The sequence below is a fragment of the Corvus hawaiiensis genome, chromosome 31 (assembly GCF_020740725.1).
Source record: "Corvus hawaiiensis isolate bCorHaw1 chromosome 31, bCorHaw1.pri.cur, whole genome shotgun sequence".
Lineage (NCBI taxonomy): Eukaryota > Metazoa > Chordata > Aves > Passeriformes > Corvidae > Corvus > Corvus hawaiiensis.
The window spans coordinates 1,796,101-1,816,178 of NC_063243.1; the positions used below are offsets into that span (position 1 = coordinate 1,796,101).

Genomic DNA, 20,078 nt, shown 5'->3' on the forward strand with positions numbered 1-20,078 from the left:
AAGGAAGGGACACATCAAGGGACTTGAGGTTTAACAGAGTTTTTATTCAAAAAACTGCCATAACTACCAGGCTGTCCTAACCACCATAACTAACTAGCAGTGCTAACTACCGTAACTAACCACTTGTCCTAACTACTGTAAGAAAAAGCTGGCCCCAGGTGCTTCACGTCCTCCACTGTTCCCTCAGTTGCTTTGCTGCAGCGATCAGAGGGCTCAGGCTGGAGAGAGGCTTGGCTGATGATAAAAATGGATGCTGCCCAAAGGATGAAAAAGAAAGAAATGAACTGTTACTTTCCCAAGCCAAGTTCCTCACAGGCTCTGTTGCAACAGGACAAAGGGGAATGGTTTGAAACTCAAGAGAGGGAAGCAGGCTCAGATTAGATCTGAGGCCGAATTTTTTTATCAGAAGAGTGGGGAAACACTGGCCGAGGGTGCCCAGAGATGCGGGAGGTGCCTCCTCCCTGGAAACATTCAGGCTCAGGTCAGGCAGGGCTCTGAGCCACCTGATCTGCTTGAAGATGTCCCTGCTCCTTGCGGGGCACCTGGTCCAGATGACCTGCAAAGGACCCTGCCAAGCCAAACCAGGCGAGGATTCTGCTGCCTTTGCATGTGAAAAGCAGCGAGACTGGAGACTATTGGAGGGGGGCCCCACGAGAAAACCCCTCCCTCGCGCTGCTCTTTCCCCTGCAGCCGCTTCGCATCCACCTGCAGCAGCTCCTGGGCAGACAAGCGCCGCTCCTCGTCCGGCTCCAGGCTGCACTCCAGGAAGTCCCGCAGCAGAGCCGACAGGCGCCTGGGCTCCTGCAGCTGCGGGGTCCCATTCTGCCGGATCAGATAGCGAGCCTGCGCGAAAAGCAAACACTTCTGAAAAAGCTCTGCCAGCTTCCTTAACACCCACGAGTGCTCACAGCGACCCCGGTTTCTCAGCCCCAGTCTCCAGGGGCACTTTCCTCCCTGGCAGAGATGCTGCTCAGAGCTCATTTTTCTATGCCAACCAAAAAAGCCAAACACTGCTGCAGCCACAGCCATTCCAACATCCACATGATCTTGCCTTGAGAGCCAATGTCATTGGCTGACTTTGTTAGTTGGAACCTCCATCAGAAATAACCCATTTTGTTTCTTTACATACAGACACCAGCTTTACAGGCCATTTGCGAGAGTCATTGTGGTCTGCCTGTGTTATTTCCAAGGATTCTTACATCAAATGCATCCCTGCAGTGCCACTGACACTCAAGTAAATGCATTCATGATGTTCCATCCCAGAAACTGCCAGGCAAGGAACCTGAGGTTTGGGTTGCTCTCCTGGGTTGCAGTGTATTCTATTACCATCCCCATCAGCCGTTGAAATCAGGTGGGGCAGTGTTTCCTTGCCTCCTCCCCCCAGACTATCTTGCTGTTAATTGCCCATCATTGTCCTGCCCCATGACTCAGAGATAACTCCCTCCGGACTATCTTCTGTTAATGAGCCTAATCAACACTTGGCCTCATGACTCATTACCCCATTTTGAGATGCTCCACCCAGAGGGAGGAACCAAGCATCCCATCCTGGATATAAGCTGAGGCTGAACACCAGAGACAACGCCTTTCCACTGGATTTCCAGAGGACAGGAGCTACACAGCCACCACTGGACCTTCTGAGGAGGAGCAGATCCTTTTTTTTTCTACAGGATCGCCACTTTGGGAGGACTGCAGCCACCATTCTACCAGACTGCCACCACCACCCTGACTAACAAGGTGCCAGGTTGTATCCTAACTCTGTCAGTTTAACCCAGTGTTATCCACTTTTATTGTTTTTTTCTTTCCCCCTCCTTTTATTTCCCTATTAAATTGTTATTCTGACTTGGTATCTCCCACTAGTTTGTTTTCAAACTAGTACATAATTTGGTGCCCAATGTGAGGCTGGCTGCTGAGAAAAGTCAGAATTACAATTTTGTATTGTAGAAGCCACCTACTCACTATGATGTTCAACATGCTTACATGGGTCTTGTACCTAGCTCTCTTTATTTTTCCGCACATGGGGAGCTATCTGCCGATTGTAATGCTCCTGTGTAGACCAGGGTATGGTATAAAATTTGCTTTATTAGTCTATTATGCCAACTGCATGATAACCTCCGAGACAATGAACATAATTCGGAATATATACTCAACTTTGTCTGCATGTCCTACTTTAGGCTGCTACATCTGGGGCCTCAACAATCATACCCAGCCCCTGGGGGGAGGATTAAAGAATGCTTTTTTCCAGCCTTTCAGACCGGACACAGCAGTTTTTGAAAATATTGAGTTCCCTGTGGATGTTAAGGATGGCATAATCTTCTTGTCAGTTCTCTTCTCTTTTTTCTCTATGACCTGCACTGTGTACACCATGCTTAGGATCAGAGCTATGGCACAGCATCCTCAGGATGAGAGGAAAAAAAAGAGCCGAGCAACAAGCACAATGTCTACACAGATTGTCGCAAAGAAGAAAGGAACCAAAAGCATAGTGACAGCATCCATCCCTACTCAGACTGTCACAGAGGAGAAAGAACCCAGACGCAAGACCGCAGCGTCCATGTCCACGCAGATTGACGCAGAGGAGGAAAAAACCAAAGGCGCTGTCAGCATCTCCACACAAACTGTTACTGAACCAGAACAGCCTAAACTGATTGCAGTTGCTCCCGTTCAGAAGAAGAAATCATAAAGCAAATCAGTCTGCCTTGTGACTGACGAGGATGCAGCAGGACCTTCGCACCCAGCAGAAGAGGCAGAGCCCGAGATCATCACTCGGTCGCTATCCCTGGGTGAGCTGCGAGACCTGCGGAGGGAATTCACCCGCCAGACGAACGAGTCTATCCTGACCTGGCTGCTTCGCATTTGGGACGCTGCAGCCAATGACACCATTCTGGACGGAAGTGAGGCCAGGCAGCTGGGATCTCTGTCCCGGGATGTGGTCATTGACCAGGGGACTGGGAGAACCCAAGAAACTCTCAGCCTCTGGCGGCGACTGCTTACAAGTGTAAGGGACAGGTACCTTTGTAAAGAAGACCTCCAGGTGCACCAAGGAAAATAGAGCATGATGGAACAAGGTATCCGGTGCCTGAGGGAATTGGCTGTGCTGGAGATCATTTTCTCAGAAGACGAGAGATTTCCTAAGAGCCCAGCTGGTGTCCAGTGCACATCACAGATGTGGTTGAGGTTCGCACACCTTGGACCAGAGATGTACTCCCGTTACCTGGCAACGCTGCAATGGAGGGAAGGCGAGGACAGGGTGGGCGTCTTGGCGAACAAACTGAGGATTTACGAGGACACCGTCACAGCCCCGTTTCGCACTCATGTCTCATCTATGGAAACAAGGCTGGCTGAGCAAGTCCGGAGCTTGATCGAAGAAGGCCATCAGAAATTGAAAAAGGAACTTAAGGAAGAGATTTACCACATCCCGCCAGAACCAACAAGAGTCTCTGCCATTAGGAGCCGGCGTCCCCCAACCAGGGAGACAGGATACACCCCACGAGGTAATCTCTGGTTTTTCCTTCAGGAACATGGAGAAGACATGAGTAAGTGGGATGGAAAACCCACCTCCTCCTTAGCAGCCAGGGTACGTGAACTAAAAAGAGGGGCAACTACCACAAGAAGCACATCTAGAGTCAACGCCGCTCCGGTCTCGTGCACAGAACTCCAGACGGTACCGGAATGATAATATGACCGATCCTCTTGAAGGGACCTCAGGAGCGTATTCACCGGAAGGGAGCAACATGCAACATGACCAGGAATAGAGGGGCCCTGCCTCTAGCCAGGTAGAGGAAAGGGAGAATCGGGTCTTTTGGACTGTGTGGGTCCGATGGCCTGGCACATCTGACCCACAAAGATACACGGCTTTGGTTGACACTGGCGCTCAATGTACTCTGATGCCATCAAGGTATGTGGGAGCAGAACCAATTTCTATTTCTGGGGTGACAGGAGGATCCCAGCAGCTGACTGTACTGGAAGCTGAAGTGAGTTTAACTGGGAACGAGTGGCAGAAACACCCCATCGTGACTGGCCCGGAGGCCCCGTGCATCCTCGGCACAGACTATCTCAGAAATGGCTATTTCAAGGACCCAAAAGGACATCGTTGGGCTTTTGGGATAGCTGCTGTGGAGACAGAAGATATCAGACAACTGAGTACATTGCCTGGCCTCTCAGATGACCCCTCTGCTGTGGGACTGCTAAGAGTTGAAGAACAACAGGTGCCAATCGCCACAGCAACAGTGCTCTGTAGGCAATACCGCACCGACAGAGACTCTGTGGCTCCTGTCCATGAGATGATTCGCAAACTGGAGAGCCAAGGGGTGGTCAGCAAGGCCCATTCACCTTTCAACAGCCCTATATGGCCAGTGTGTAAGTCCAGTGGAGAACGGAGGCTGACGGTGGACTACCGTGGCCTGAATGAGGTCACGCCACCATTGAGCGCCGCTGTGCCGGACATGTTGGAACTTCAGTACGAGCTGGAGTCCAAAGCAGCGAAGTGGTACGCCACTATTGACATTGCCAATGCCTTCTTCTCCATTCCTTTGGCAGCAGAATGCAGGCCCCAGTTTGCTTTTACCTGGAAGGGTGTGCAATACACCTGGAACCGACTGCCCCAGGGGTGGAAGCACAGTCCCACCATTTGCCATGGACTGATCCAGACTGCACTGGAAAAGGGTGAGGCTCCAGAACATCTGCAATACATCGACAACATCATCGTGTGGGGAAACGCAGCAAAGGAAGTATTTGAGAAAGGAGAGAAAATCATCCAGATTCTCCTGGAAGCTGGCTTTGCCATCAAAAGGAGCAAAGTCAAGGGACCTGCCTGAGAGATCCAGTTCCTGGGAGTAAAGTGGCAAGATGGACGACGTCAGATTCCCACCGAGGTCATCAATAAGATCACAGCAATGTCTCCACCAACCAGTAAGAAGGAAACACAAGCTTTCCTAGGCGCCATAGGTTTTTGGAGAATGCACATTCCTGAGTACAGCCAGATCGTGAGCCCTCTCTACCTGGTTACCCGCAAGAAGAACGATTTCCACTGGGGCCCCGAACAGCAGCAAGCCTTCGCCCAGATCAAGCAGGAAATCGCTCACGCCGTAGCCCTTGGCCCAGTCAGGACAGGCCCAGAGGTGAAAAATGTGCTCTACTCTGCAGCCGGGAGCCATGGTCTGTCCTGGAGCCTCTGGCAGAAGGTGCCTGGTGAGACTCGAGGCCGACCACTGGGATTCTGGAGCCAAAGCTACAGAGGGTCTGAAGCCAACTACACTCCCACAGAGAAGGAAATCTTGGCCGCCTATGAAGGAGTCCAAGCTGCCTCAGAGGTAATCGGCACTGAAGCACAGTTGCTTCTGGCACCCCGACTACCAGGGCTGGGTTGGATGTTCAAGGGAAAGGTTCCTTCCACGCATCACGCCACCGACACCACATGGAGCAAATGGATTGCTCTCATCACACAGCGTGCCCGTATTGGAAACCCGAATCGCCCTGGGATTCTAGAACTTATAACAAACTGGCCTGAAGGTGAGACTTTTGGATTATCTTCTGAAGAAGAGGAAGAGTAAGTGACTCGTGCTGAGGAAGCCCCACCATATAACGAGCTACCGGAGACTGAAAGATGTTATGCCTTCTTCACTGATGGTTCCTGCCGAATTGTAGGCGCTAACCGGAAATGGAAAGCTGCAGTATGGAGCCCCACATGACGAGTTGCACAAGCTACCGAGGGACAAGGTGGATCAAGTCAGGTTGCAGAGCTTAAAGCCGTCCAGCTGGCCTTGGATATTGCTGAACGAGAGAAGTGGCCGAGGTTCTATCTCTACACCGACTCGTGGATGGTAGCTAATGCTCTGTGGGGATGGCTGGCTTGCTGGAGAAAGGCCAACTGGCAGCGCAGAGGGAAGCCCATCTGGGCCGCTGAGATTTGGCAGGACATCGCCGCCCGAGTAGAGAAGCTGACCGTGAAGGTTCGACACGTGGATGCACACGTACCCAAGAGTCGGGCTAATGAAGAGCATCGCGACAACGAGCAGGTGGATCGAGCTGCAAGGTGAAAGTATCACAGGTGGATCTGGACTGGCAGCACAAGGGAGAATTATTCCTAGCTTGTTGGGCCCATGATGCCTCTGGTCATCAGGGGAGAGATGCAACATACCGATGGGCCCGTGACCGAGGGGTGGACCTTTCCATGCACAGCATCTCACAGGTCATCCACAGTTGTGAGACCTGTGCTGCAATCAAGCAGGCCAAGCAGGTGAAGCCTCTGTGGTACGGTGGACGATGGTCAAAGTACAGGTATGGTGAAGCCTGGCAAGTTGATTACATCACCCTTCCCCAAACCCGCCAAGGCAAGCGTTACGTGTTGACCATGGTTGAAGCAACCACTGGATGGCTGGAGACCTACCCTGTGCCTCATGCTACAGCCCGGAACACCATCCTGGGCCTGGAAAAGCAAGTCCTGTGGAGACATGGCACCCCTGATAGGATCGAGTCAGACAACGGGACTCATTTTAAGAACAGCCTCATCAACACCTGGGCCAGAGAACACGGTATCGAATGGATATATCATATTCCTTATCATGCACCAGCTGCTGGAAAAGTTGAACACTGCAATGGACTACTTAAAACCACCCTAAAGGCACTTGGGGGGACCTTCAAAAATTGGGAAGTGAACTTAGCAAAGGCCACCTGGATGGTCAATACCCGAGGGTCCATCAATCGAGCTGGTCCCGCCGAGTCTGAGCCCTTGCACACAGTGGATGGAGATAGAGTCCCTGTGGTACACCTGAGAGGTATTTTAGGAAAGACTGTTTGGATTAATCCCACCTCAGGCAAAGACAAACCCATCCGTGGGATTGTCTTTGCTCAAGTCCTGGTTGCACTTGGTGGGTAATGCAGAAAGATGGGGAAACCCATTGTGTACCACAAGGAGACCTAATCTTAAGTGAGAACGGTGTGTAGGGTTTCATTGTATATATATGTATGTATGTGTGTTTTAGAGTTTAAGAAAGTATTGATTTGGGAAAATGTAGATGGTAACAGAATAAGGGGTGGATAATGTCCTGGGTTGCAGTGTATTCTATTACCATCCCCATCAGCCGTTGAAATCAGGTGGGGCAGTGTTTCCTTGCCTCCTCCCCCCAGACTATCTTGCTGTTAATTGCCCATCATTGTCCTGCCCCATGACTCAGAGATAACTCCCTCCGGACTATCTTCTGTTAATGAGCCTAATCAACACTTGGCCTCATGACTCATTACCCCATTTTGAGATGCTCCACCCAGAGGGAGGAACCAAGCATCCCATCCTGGATATAAGCTGAGGCTGAACACCAGAGACAACGCCTTTCCACTGGATTTCCAGAGGACAGGAGCTACACAGCCGCCACTGGACCTTCTGAGGAGGAGCAGATCCTTTTTTTTTCTACAGGATCGCCACTTTGGGAGGACTGCAGCCACCATTCTACCAGACTGCCACCACCACCCTGACTAACAGGGTGCCAGGTTGTATCCTAACTCTGTCAGTTTAACCCAGTGTTATCCGCTTTTATTGTTTTTTTCTTTCCCCCTCCTTTTATTTCCCTATTAAATTGTTATTCTGACTTGGTGTCTCCCACTAGTTTGTTTTCAAACTAGTACAGTTGCTGAAAGCTCAGGCTTGGTGACATGGAGAAAGTAGCTTGGGCTAGGAAAGAAATATGTTAGAATATGGGGATGTTAAACATTCATCTTCGTGTTTTAGACAAGTTTCCCAGTGAGAAGAGTCAGGGGGAGTTCATCTCGCAGAACCTCTTTTAGAAACTCCTTCAGAAAACTTGTTGGCTTTGGGTGTGGGTTTTGGGGTTGGTCTGGGGTTTTCTGCAAGAGAAGATTAGAGCTGATGCTCTGGCTTCATGTTTTCAGGTCATCCTCACAGACAGAAGAGCTGCAACAACTTAAAACCCAAAGCAAATTCTGGAGACTGCAGAATATTGGTCTGTGCTCAGGCTCGAATCCTCTGGGAATTCCCTTCCCGATGGGCAGAGCCCTCCGGCTGCTCCTCCCAGGGCGGGTCCCTCTGTGCTCACAGGCCTCTGCAAACTCTGGGAAATTTGCCTCTTACCATGGCCGCCGTGTGCTCAAAGTAAGGAGGTTCTCCTTCCACCATCTCGATGGTCACAATGCCCAAGGACCAGATGTCCACCTTGGGGCCATAAGGAGAACTGGTCACAACCTCTGGGGCCATCCAGTGAGCAGTGCCCACCATGGAGCTGCGCTGCTCCTGCTCAGGGCTGAGCTGAGCGCAGAGGCCAAAATCAGCTGAGGACAGAAACAAACACTGTCAAAGGCAGCTGGAATGAGGAAAGCAAGCACAAAGATTGCCCACTCTCAGTCTGAGAATGCAGTGCTGAATCCAGCTGGAAAAGTCCTCAGGGCTGTAGCCAAGGCAAGATGGAAGTGGAGCCTTAAAGGAACCCTCAGCTTTCATGCAGTGGCTTTGAGTGATTCCCTTGAAGCTTCAGATTCCAACTCTCACCCCTCTGCAAGGGCCATACCCAGAGCAAAGCCACTGCTGACACCCTGCTCCTCTCCTGAGCTCTCTGCATGGGGCAGCCGCTCTCAGCTGCCAGCAGGGGCCGGGCACCGCCACCAGCAGCACTTGTGGGGCTCTGGCCGTCACTGGGAAGCAGCCCCACACCCGCAGCCCGGGAGCGCCGTGCCTGACCAGGAACACCCACCCAGCTTGACAGAGCCATCCGTTGCCAGAAGGATGTTGGAGCTCTTCAGATCTCTGTGGATCACCCGGTTCGAGTGGAGGAAATCCAGGCCCTGCAGACACTGAGAGAGAGCAAGAAACACGAGGGTGGAAATCCATGGCCAGAATATACAATCACACAAGAAAGGACAGTTTAGAATTCTGCCAGCAGCAGCTTTGCTGTGACAGGCCAGGAGTGCAGTGCAGACAAGCTCCAGGCAAATGGTTCAAGGCAAAGCTGAGAACAGCAAATCAAATCAAAGAAGACAGAGAGTCCCACAACAGCAGGAAAGAGGACAAGAGCAGAGTGGAAGTGCAGTGGCACTGGCAGGCCATTCACTTCACAGGCTCTTTCTTCTCCAGCTCATAAAAACAACACAGAAACAAAGCTCTGAGCATGGAGCCACTCCTGTTCTCAGGCCCTGCTTGGAAGGAGCATTGTGTCCAAGCCATGGGAAGCACAAGCAGGATCCCTCACCTCCCGACTGACAGCTGCCATCTCTCCTTCAGCCATGCATGCATGTCTGACAACGTCCTGCAAAGTTCCTCCATCCATGTATTCCATCACCAGCCAGAGATCTTCATCAACAAGGAAGCTGGAAGAGGCAAACAATGGCGTGGAGATGAACGTGCACTGCTCAATTCCCCGATGGAAAAGCCTTGAGTGGAGTTTTGTTTCCAGGTCACTTGTAAAAGAGGACAGAATCCGATGCAGAGACATTCCTGCCAGGCTGCACAGTCCTTGGGATCTGCATCGTCTAAAGGAGAAGGAGACGCCTGTGGGAAAGGAGAGGCCTTAGACGGCAAGCAAGTGAAAAATGCAGTTTAGCAACAGCCCAGATCAATGTGGAACCACAACACTTGCCCCCAGCTGGTTCAGCATCTGAACTCAGCAGTTCCACCGTTCCCTCCAGAACAAGGCAACACAACTTCCAGAGTTATCCAGGGGAGGAGGCCCTGCAGCACTTAGAACAAAAGTGGTCAAATGTTTGGAAAACCTTGCAGAAAGTCCCTTCAGAAACAGGCAGGGCCATTGCAAAATGGGCACATGAGGCGTTTCTGGAAACAAGAACCTGGTCTTCCTGGCATCCGCAGCAATGGAAAAGAGTTGGGAAGGAGAAGCCAAGGGAAATAATGTCTGCCAGGGTTTATCAGCACTTGTCATAAGACCCAGAAAATGGGGTCAGCTTGAAGGAAAAACCAAACCCAAGCAACAAAAGCACATGGAGGGAGTGAACTGACAGGCTGTTGTTTTGGGACGCTACGGCCGGGTGTGGCTTTTTCAAAACAGGCTACAGACTGCGGATGCCAGGAGGGATTAACGCAGGGCCCGTGCACGGGATAAGAGCTGAAGCACTCACCTGTCCAAAGAGCTGACAATGTTGGGGTTCTTCTTGTCCTTCAGGACCAGGATCTCATTCACAGCTCGTTCCCCATTCTGCCCTCTGAGACTCATTTTCTTTATGGCCACCTGAAAGGACATTGCAGCCCTTGAACTGGAGGAGTCTGGGGCAGGAGGCCGCAGCAAACACGGAGCGAGTCTTTGTGGAGCGATGGAGCCGGGCTGGGCCAAACTGCCTTGGGATGGGACACCCAGGCTCAGCAAGTGACATTCCCACAGCCCATTTCTCTGCTCGCTGCGGGGCCGCTCACAGGACTGTCACGATCCGCTAATGCAAGCGGGGGTCGTGATGGTTCGTTTATCGATCTCAGAGTGTAAAAGGACACAAGAGATTTCAGTTTTAATCAAAACAGTGCACCTTTATTAAGTGCCCACAACACAGTAATGCAATAGAAGAGAGTAAGAGAGAGAGAGAGAGAGAGAAACAAAGTAGAGAGGGGGAAAAAGAGGGGCAATAGCTACCAACGGATGAGACGAAGTCCTCGTGGTCTTCCGCCAATAGATTCGTCTTCTTTCCGTGGGGAGATCTCCGACTCGGTTATTTCAGAAGGTCCCTTTATAGTCCTTTTCAGAAGCGAGGGGCAACTGGCCAAGAGGTTGGGAAATCTACAGCCATTGTTATGGGGTCCGTTGCTTTGGGAAGCAGGTACAGGACAGACGTACAAGACAGGTGTACCGGAGAGGTGTGCAGGACAGGTCATTCAGCGCAGTCCTTCCCGCCTGGGCAGCAAGAACGGCGCAGTCCATTGTGACCTGCACTAATTTCCTCAGGAATGCGTACCAGTTCCCAGTGGGCACACCCGTAGGCAACACTCGGCAGACAATCCCACCTCAGCCAGGCCAGGACTGCTGTGTTCAGTCTCTGTCTTCGGCGATGATCGTGAGGCGGATGAGGGATTTTCGGACCGTCTCTTACACCACCCCGTGACTCACGATTGTCGTCAAGCGAGCTCCATCAGCACGATTTCGTAGTGTCGTTGTGAAGTCTTCAGGACTCGTCAATGTTGGTAGCATATCCCGGAAAAGGGTAGAGAACATAAGAAAGGAAGGAAAAGAAAAGAAAAGAAAAGAAAAGAAAAGAAAAGAAAAGAAAAGAAAAGAAAAGAAAAGAAAAGAAAAGAAAAGAAAAGAAAAGAAAAGAAAAGAAAAGAAAAGAAAAGAAAAGAAAAGAAAAGAAAAGAAAAGGAAGGAAACAAAAGAAAGAAGTAAATAATTTTTTTTAAATCAGAATACACATGTAATTTTTTTTTAATCAAAATACCTCTAATTTCTTATCACATCTTATTTTAATACTCGTGTAGTTCGTGTCAACAACCTTGGGGATGTCCACAGTGGATGGGACGTGGACATCTATTATAGATGTCAATTGTGTTAACCGTTTCATCATTCTCCAATTCATGATGTATAAGACTGCTGATAAAGCAAAACCAATCAAGATCAAAATCAAGAGAACAATGATGGGATGACACAATTTGTTCAGGACACCTGTAGCAGTGGGTGACCACCCAAAAAGAGTATCCCACCACCTGTGTTCAGCACCTTTCTTTATCCTTTCTAGAACACGATGTATTTCTTTCACATTGTGATGAACAGTTACCAAGGTTTTCTGTCCATTTTTCTTGATCTTTTGCAAAATTTCAATTAAATCTTGGTGAAGCAACAATTGCTTTACCAAAGTAAGGTTCATTCCAATGGGGGTAGGCAATAATTGGTGAATCAGTGTGTAATTGGACTGTAAAAGGTGATAAGAAGTAACTGGGGCTAAATATGAAAAATCGCATCCTATGATTTTAGTAAAGTTACAAACACAAAAATTTGAATGATTTTTAGTATCTACTACTAAATTTTCTACAAATACTTTATCACAAGCAGTTCTTAAGCATGCACATCCATTACCTATATAGACAAGCACTGTTTCAGGAATTTCGTTAGGATGAATTTCAAAATGACAGATATTTTGTTCTGTATCTAAACAAATGTCTTGAGCTCTAATTGCATTACTTTCACAGATAAATCCTTGTTGTTCTCGGACAATACAAGTTTCTAAATTAACAGTTTGCCACTTCTCACCAATTTGACGGGCCCATTCTCTATGCTCGAAAGGATAGAGAACAGCTCCATCATGGTTCAGCCCCAATGCAATGATGGGGAATATCAAATGCACTGAAGCATTACGTATGGTTAGAACAAAGGCTGTGGCTGTGTTTGTGAGGGGATCGTAGGTAAAATTTACTAAGTTCCACCAGGATTGGAATTCTCTTTCAAAATCAGCAGTACTGTCCCAGATTATTTTCTGAATTTCAGTAGGAAAAGTGCCTTCTTTGCCTTCTCTTATACTTGAGGCAGCAACTGACTGCATCCATAATTGAGCCTGGATGCAGCTGAGAGCCAAAGAAATGTTGTTTTGTGTAGCATCGAGTGCGTCAATTATCAATTTGTGGTCATTCACATTTACCTTTTCCCAATTTGGTAATGTTTGATAACAACCACTGATGGCTTCCCAAGGCTAATAGGGATGACTGTAGTGGTTGTTACATTTTAGTCAAATCTGTAGTTGTGGCAGCCAATTTATTCATTAGTACTTCTGAATCAATACCATTTAAGATTCCCAATCCTGTTCCCACAACACCGGTTATGTCTCTTTGCGTTCATTTCTTAGAAGGGTTCCGCTTTTGCAACCAGGTTGTCCACCCCTCGAAGGAAGTTTGCAGAAAAGGTGAACAAGCTGGCTGAACTTCTGAGACATTGTTTTGCATCAGCAATTTAACTTGTTTGAGGGACCATGCCGGATTCTTCATGTCCCTCGGAGTTCTTCTGTGAAAAGCAAACACAACAGAGTCTGCCACCAAAGGCAGAATGATGGAATTATGCAGCATGTATGTATCCGATGCTCTCTCCCTAGGGCATCAGAGGCTACCCATGCATATTTATTCAGAGGGCTTTTTAGCACTAGTGGTACTTCTCCTACAGTAGGAAGGTCTACCAAAACAGGTTGTCCAGGGTAGTGTGCAGGATTCTTAGGATCATTTGGTCCCTGTAGTGAGAGCGTTCCCAAGGCATTTAAAACAAAATATTGGTTCTTTGTTGGAACAATTCCACACCTCTGGGCATCTTTCTTTGTCAGCGCAGAAATTTGTGCTCCAGTGTCAATCAGAAAAGTTACAGGTGCCCATTTAGGGCCTGTAATAGCTGTGATCATTATATCTCCTGTTTCATTTTTAGTGAGCATTCTCAAGTATACCCATGCTCCGTCTCTTCGCCCACTGACAAGAGACGGAGGGTCTAGTTTCCCTGGTTTTGAGGGAGAGGTCGTTTTGGCTCACTGCACAGACTTTGAGGGAGAGGTTGCTTTGACTCACTGCCCAGATTCTGAGGGAGGAGGGGTGCACTGGGCTGAATTGACGGATTCGGTAGAATGGGTTTTCGGCAGTGCCAGTTAGACTCTACCTTACTCAATTTATCAAGGGGTAAGCCATCCATCATATCTCTGTGGACCCCCTTTTTGATGCCTAATAACCACCAATGCTGATGCTTAGGGATCTGTTTTACATTCTCTGGTTTTTCACTATGAGGAGCCCTAATGTACCTGACACCTTTTGTTTTGTCTGATTTTTCCTCTGGGATTTTTATAGGTCCATATTTCCTACTGTAATTAATCAGATCTTCTGCAACCTCACTCCATGTCCAAACTTTGCGATCACCGGCAGGTGAATTTGATTGTGAACCTGGCGGCTGAGAGGGGGTTGAATATGGAGTAAACCCAGGATCAGTAGATCCAGTTTGGTCGCTCGGGTTTCCAAGGAATCTAACCAGCCTTTCTACGGGACCTACAGCTGCTATGGTTTTTTGAAGGACAATTGCTGTAGGTTTGAGTGATCCTGGAAGACCTCGGATTAAAGGGGTCATCAATTCAGGTTTCACAGGTAATTGCATGGGGGATTCATATCCAGGAGTTAATTTCCTTTCATGGATCATTTGCAGACAGGCGGCTTTGTGGACGCTTTCTAGAAGTTGATCGGGGGTACCAACTATAGCTAAAGGGTCTCCCCTTTCTAAAGGATTGAGTCCCCCGGCCCAGAAAGCTGCACGCTGAGTCAGGGACCATGTGCCACGTTTGTCTCCTGTTGTTAAGAAAACTCCATGTCCCCAGTATCCACTGGCCTCCTGTTCAGTTAATTGAATTTGGTCTCCTCCAGTGAGGGACACTCGGAAAACATATTCCGTCTCAGATTCATGGGGGAGCCGCCCATACTCCTTTTTTAACCTGGCCAATTCAACAGCAGTGTATGGTATTTGTTTAGTGGTGATATGCAGTTCAAGATCTTCATCATTGATATAATTATATTCTGTTTTAATCAGGGGTCTTATACGAGGGCAGCAGTTTTCCCCACAATTTTTTACTAGTATTAGTTCTTTCTGGGGGTATATTTGGTTAATGTGAGGAGTTTCCTTTTCCTCTGTCTCTTTTGGTGAGTCAGTATTCTGTGACTTCTTAAAATATTCCTCTTTTAAAGCAGTCTCTAGCAAATGATTTTTATTCTTCTCTTCATCTAATTGTTTCTGTAAAATCTCCACTAGGTTTTGAAGTGAATCTATGATTGCTTTCTCCTCAGTACATCGCTTTAAGTGATGATCTATAGCTGCCGCAAGGCATGCCCCTAAAACAGAGCAGATTATGGTTTTATTTCGGCCAAATTTAAATCTAGTCTCATGTTGTAAAGAACATACTCTATCAGTTACATTATCCAAATTAAACCAGTTATTTTGAGTCCATTCTTCCCCTCCCGGAGAGGGCCGGGCATTGTGTTTTGCTAGCAGAGCATAAAACGCGGCTTTAACTTTTGCACTAGGGTTTTCAGTCATTTTATAAAGGGATCAAAACCACCACAGGGAGGTAAAAGTTAATTACACACTGCGACACAAACAGCTTCGCTGTGTCTCCCTTCGCTTCCCTGGGTGGGTGAAGAGACCAAATCTGCTTGGGAGGTACTCCTTAAGTTACTTATGGTTGTCTCTTCACTACACCAAGCAGTCCAAATTCACACGCACACCAAAAAACACAGTTCCCCCTTTTACACTAAGAGATCTTTTGCGAAAAATCTGAAGACAGAGCCCTCAACTGAGTATGGGGTGCTTTTCACCCAGGCGTGTGCAGTTTGCGGGAAATTCGAGTCACTCCCCCTTGCTTTCTAGACACCGCTCACCCTTTTTGGGGTGTCGGGCTAGGTGCGGCTGGAGTGAAATGTCCTTCCCCTATTACAGACTACACACAACCTTGCAACACCTTCTGTCTGTCAGATCCTGTCCGTGACGCCAGTTTAATGTCATGATCCGCTAATGCAAGTGGGGGTCGTGATGGTTCGTTTATCGATCTCAGAGTGTAAAAGGACACAAGAGATTTCAGTTTTAATCAAAACAGTGCACCTTTATTAAGTGCCCACAACACAGTAATGCAATAGAAGAGAGTAAGAGAGAGAGAGAGAGAGAGAAACAAAGTAGAGAGGGGGAAAAAGAGGGGCAATAGCTACCAACGGATGAGACGAAGTCCTCGTGGTCTTCCGCCAATAGATTCGTCTTCTTTCCATGGGGAGATCTCCGACTCGGTTATTTCAGAAGGTCCCTTTATAGTCCTTTTCAGAAGCGAGGGGCAACTGGCCAAGAGGTTGGGAAATCTACAGCCATTGTTATGGGGTCCGTTGCTTTGGGAAGCAGGTACAGGACAGACGTACAAGACAGGTGTACCGGAGAGGTGTACAGGACAGGTCATTCAGCGCAGTCCTTCCCGCCTGGGCAGCAAGAACGGCGCAGTCCATTGTGACCTGCACTAATTTCCTCAGGAATGCGTACCAGTTCCCAGTGGGCACACCCGTAGGCAACACTTGGCAGACATCCCACCTCAGCCAGGCCAGGACTGCTGTGTTCAGTCTCTGTCTTCGGCGATGATCGTGAGGCAGATGAGGGATTTTCGGACCGTCTCTTACAAGGACACAGGGCCAGAGACATTTGGCCTTGGAAGCTCTGCAGAAATGGTCCCTCAGCTCTCAGCCTCAAAGCTCTCACAACATTCTCTGCACCTGCAGTCTTCTCAAACAGCCTTAGTTTACCACCACTCTCATTATCATTCAAATACATTTTGCAGGCAGCAAGTAATTCTGGTTCTGTGAAAACAGAGCAAAACAGCCGGGAACCCTTTAGCAATCCTGTGGGATTTGGTCATGATTTCAAAGGCAACTGCTCTGTTTGGGATTGCACAACAGAGCAAACACGCACAAACATTGCTCGGATGATCCCTGTCATGGGCTGTCACTGACACCAGACCCAAACACAGCTGCAGGGTTTAGGGGAGAGCTTTGCTCTGCACATCCATCTTCTCATTCCTCTCCCTCTCTCTGGGAACAGCTGCAGTAGGAGTAAAACCCCAAACTGATGCCAAGCAGGATCGCTCCTTAATTAGGTCTTGAGGTATCCTTTGAAGATGAAACGCAGGATGGAAAAACTGCTAAACAGTGTTCCTGTCCGAGGCTGGGATGAAGATAAATTAGGCCTCAGTCTCCACCAGCTGATGCACTGATGTTCTCAGATATGAAGACCAAGCCAGCGTGTCCTGCTCTGACAGACACCACTGCCCTCCTTGCATTCCTTTGGGCACTTCAGAAGGCTCAAGTCTGTCCCAGCCGTGCTCTGCAGGCTGACACTGCTGTGCCTTCAGAGGAACAACCTGTGCAGGAAAGCTCTGCTGGCCCCCCAAAGCTGCAGCCACAGCTCCCAGCAGAGGGGAAAGCCCTCGAGAGCTGCCCGACGCGCTGGGCGTGGTGACACTGACCTCTCCTCCAGTGGCCCTGTCGAGTCCTTTAGAAACGGTTCCGAAAGCCCTGGAGACAGAAAGCAGAGAAGAAAGAAGCAGCGCTTTAGGCCCTGGGAGTGAAAGCCAGCCCAGACAGGAGATCTCTGCTGCCTGCAGCCTTTACAAAACACCTGGGTGCATCGACCCTTCAAACAGCAGCACAGCAGCCACCAGCCCTGTGCCTCGCAAGGTGTGCGAGAGAAAACTGAGGCCCAACACGAAGGAAAAGGGCTGGAGCAAATCCCAAATGTCCACGCTGAATTACTTTAGTCCAAAACCTAGGGTGGGAGCAGGTGTCTAAAGAACTGGAAAAGAATGTATTTCATCCTTTTCCATTTCCTGCCTACGAGCTGCAGGATCCACAAGGGCCCTGCCATCAGGCAGCTGATGCATTTTCCCCTCGAGTGCAGCAGCTCTGTGCCTGTTACTGAATGTCCGGGGTTTACTACCTGTGCTGAAAAGAGCACTTATTAGCTCATCTCTGGTTTCTGTTTCTAAACTGTTATGTTGATAATCCTGACCGGTGGATATTTTTGGAAGCAAAATATTTGAAAGGAATCTTCTGGAGAACTGTCTTCTGACAGTCACCAGATGGTGAGCTGCTCTTTCAGGCAATCAAATTCCAGGGACAGAAGATCTTCCAGGTCCTGCTCCTTGCTGCAGGCAGGACACTGCCAGCCTCAGGGACCTTTGATGCTGCCTTCTGACCACAGTTACTAATTCTGATCAGCACTGAGAGACAGCAGCATCGTGCCCCAGTGTCTGAAGCTGTTTGCAGCTTGCCTGGCTTCTCACTTGATCCTGCACCAGCAAATACCTGGCCCCTGCTTGTGCAGAAGTAACTGCCATGCACTTACCCTTGGCCAACCTGCTCCAGTTCCAGGTATTTCTCGGCAGGCTCCCCCACGCTCACGGCGCTCCCTGAAAGAAACCACATGGAAGACGCTCCCTCCCAGATGGAGAGCCCGCCTTGCAGCAGGGCCAAAATGCAGCCCCACTCGCTGGGGCCGGGAGCCCCTTGGTCTCAGCTGGGCAAGGACAATAAATGACTCTGTGACATTCAGCTGCAGAGCAAGCCTGGGTGCAGCTGATGCTGAGACACACACGCAGCACCCTGCTCTGGCACACAGCAGCAGAGCAGACGTACTCAGCTGCATCAGGCACCACTCCTCTCTGCCCTCTGGCTGCAGGGCTCTGCTGCTGTCAGAATGTTCAGCCCAGGATCCCGCAGCAGAGGGAGCTTCAGTGTCCTCTTCCCAAGCAGAGGGAGGTTCCCCATCCTCTTCCCAAAATTCAGCGGGTTCCTGGTCTTCTTTCCAAGCCACGGGATGTTTGCCATCCTCTTCCCATGCTGGGAGAATTGCAGCCTCCTCTTCCCAAGTCACAGGATGTCCTCTGTCCTCGTCCCACACTGGGAGATGTCCGTCCTCCTTGTCCCATGCCACTGGAGCCTCGCTGTCCCCGTCCCACACCGGGTGATGTCCACCATCCTCGCCCCACACCACAGGAGCTTCACTGTTGTATTCCCAAACCGTGGGATGTTTGCCCTCATCTCCAGGGACAGAGGGAGGTTCACCATCATCCCCCAGAATGGGGGGAATTTCACTGCTGTCTTCCTCCTCTTTGGCCTCCTCTTTGGAAGCAGAGGGAGCCAGAGGAGGAGCTGATGCTGCTTTTGTGCCCTGTGGACAGATGGTAGCATGAGGGATGGGAAGTTCTCTCTCAGTTATTGCCTTATTTATCCTCAGCTACACATCCAGCTGCACTAAGCAGGAATGGGACTCGGAGCTGTTCAAACTAGGAATGGGCTAAAGTCAACATTGCCACTTATTGCTGGGCATTCCATATTCCACCGTGGCTAAAGCCAGCAAGCAATCTTCTGCCTGAAAAACCAGACCTGCAGCTCTTCACAAGCTCTTCAGCATAGAAGGAGAAAAGTGCCAGGGATCTCTTTGCTGTTGCTGCTGCTGCTGCTGCAAAGACACTGGCAGGAACTTTCCTTCAGCCTCCCAGGCTGGCACTCGACTGCCACACGCCAAGCTCACAACTCTCTGCACAATTCCGACCACCAAAGGTTCCTTTCCCACTTACCAAAGGAGGAGCTGCTCGGGATCCACGCGTGAGGTGCCCTGCAACGGGACAGGGAACACGAACCAGATGCTGTTAGGAAAAACCTGCCCGTGGTGGGAACTCCCACGGAGCAAGGCAACCCCGAGAGGGCATTTTGCTTCCACAACATCCCTCCAGGAGCCACAGTCCCTTTGCACAGCAAGCAAGAGAGCAGCACAGAATCCTGGGCTGTGTCAGCTCTTGGCTGGAGCAGCCACCGGAGGGAGTTGCAGGCTCCGCTGGCACAGACTCTGCGCTTGAGGGAACAGAACCCCCCCGGCTCCATTGCAAATGCTGTGCACGCCCCGCTGGCTGCAGACACCCCCTTTTTCAGCTGCAGCTGCTGGCAGGAGCTCTCCCAAACCAACGGTGTCTTAATGGCAATTTGGTTACAAAGGCAGCTCAGTTCCAGTGGCAGAACAGAAAGCACCCAGCAAGCCCGAAGGCACCGATGCTGCACCCAGGGAAAACCTCGACTTACGTGCCAAGTGGGCCAAAAAATAGCCCGAATAAGCCACAGAGTACAGAGTGCAAACTGCAGCAACCGCTTGCTGGATCATTTTGGCCGTGCTGCACACGTCGCAGACTGTACCCCTGCAAGCACAGAAGGACACCCGTCAGGGGCTGGGCTGGCTGCTGAGAATGCCTCGGGCAGGAGGATCCTCCGGCAACCAGCGGGCGCCCAGAGCCGCTCTGGACACTGAGGGCTCCGTGCCCCGCAGCAACGGGAACACGGCGAGGACGCGGCAGCGTTCCCGTGACATCACAGCAGCAGCTCACGCAAGAACCGCCTGGAAGGTTCTCCTCTGTCCCAAAGGAGCACAAAGGATCCTCCCGGGGCACAGCCTGTTGCTCAAAGGATCCAAGAGGAACCCAGAAAATGCAGCACACAAGGACAGCCCATAGCCAAGCCTGAACACTGAGGAGGAACGAGGACAGGACCAAACCAAAGGAATCACGACCTTTAGTCACTGATGCTGCTGCCTAAAACCAGCAAGGATTGTTCCGTCTGG

The 20,078-nt window shown here is 49.9% G+C and overlaps 1 protein-coding gene across 1 annotated transcript; it reads right to left on the reverse strand.

Annotated features, from left to right (window-relative positions):
- Positions 1–8,631: 8,631 nt before the first annotated feature.
- On the reverse strand, positions 8,632–19,351 carry LOC125318733 (serine/threonine-protein kinase PAK 3-like). The gene is made up of 7 exons (XM_048289669.1): positions 19,316–19,351; positions 18,104–18,704; positions 17,814–17,877; positions 16,936–16,984; positions 10,072–10,181; positions 9,189–9,306; positions 8,632–8,793 (listed from the first exon to the last, which is right to left on the reverse strand). Exons 1-7 carry the CDS (start codon positions 19,349–19,351, stop codon positions 8,632–8,634), a joined length of 1,140 nt encoding a protein of 379 aa, XP_048145626.1.
- Positions 19,352–20,078: the final 727 nt, after the last annotated feature.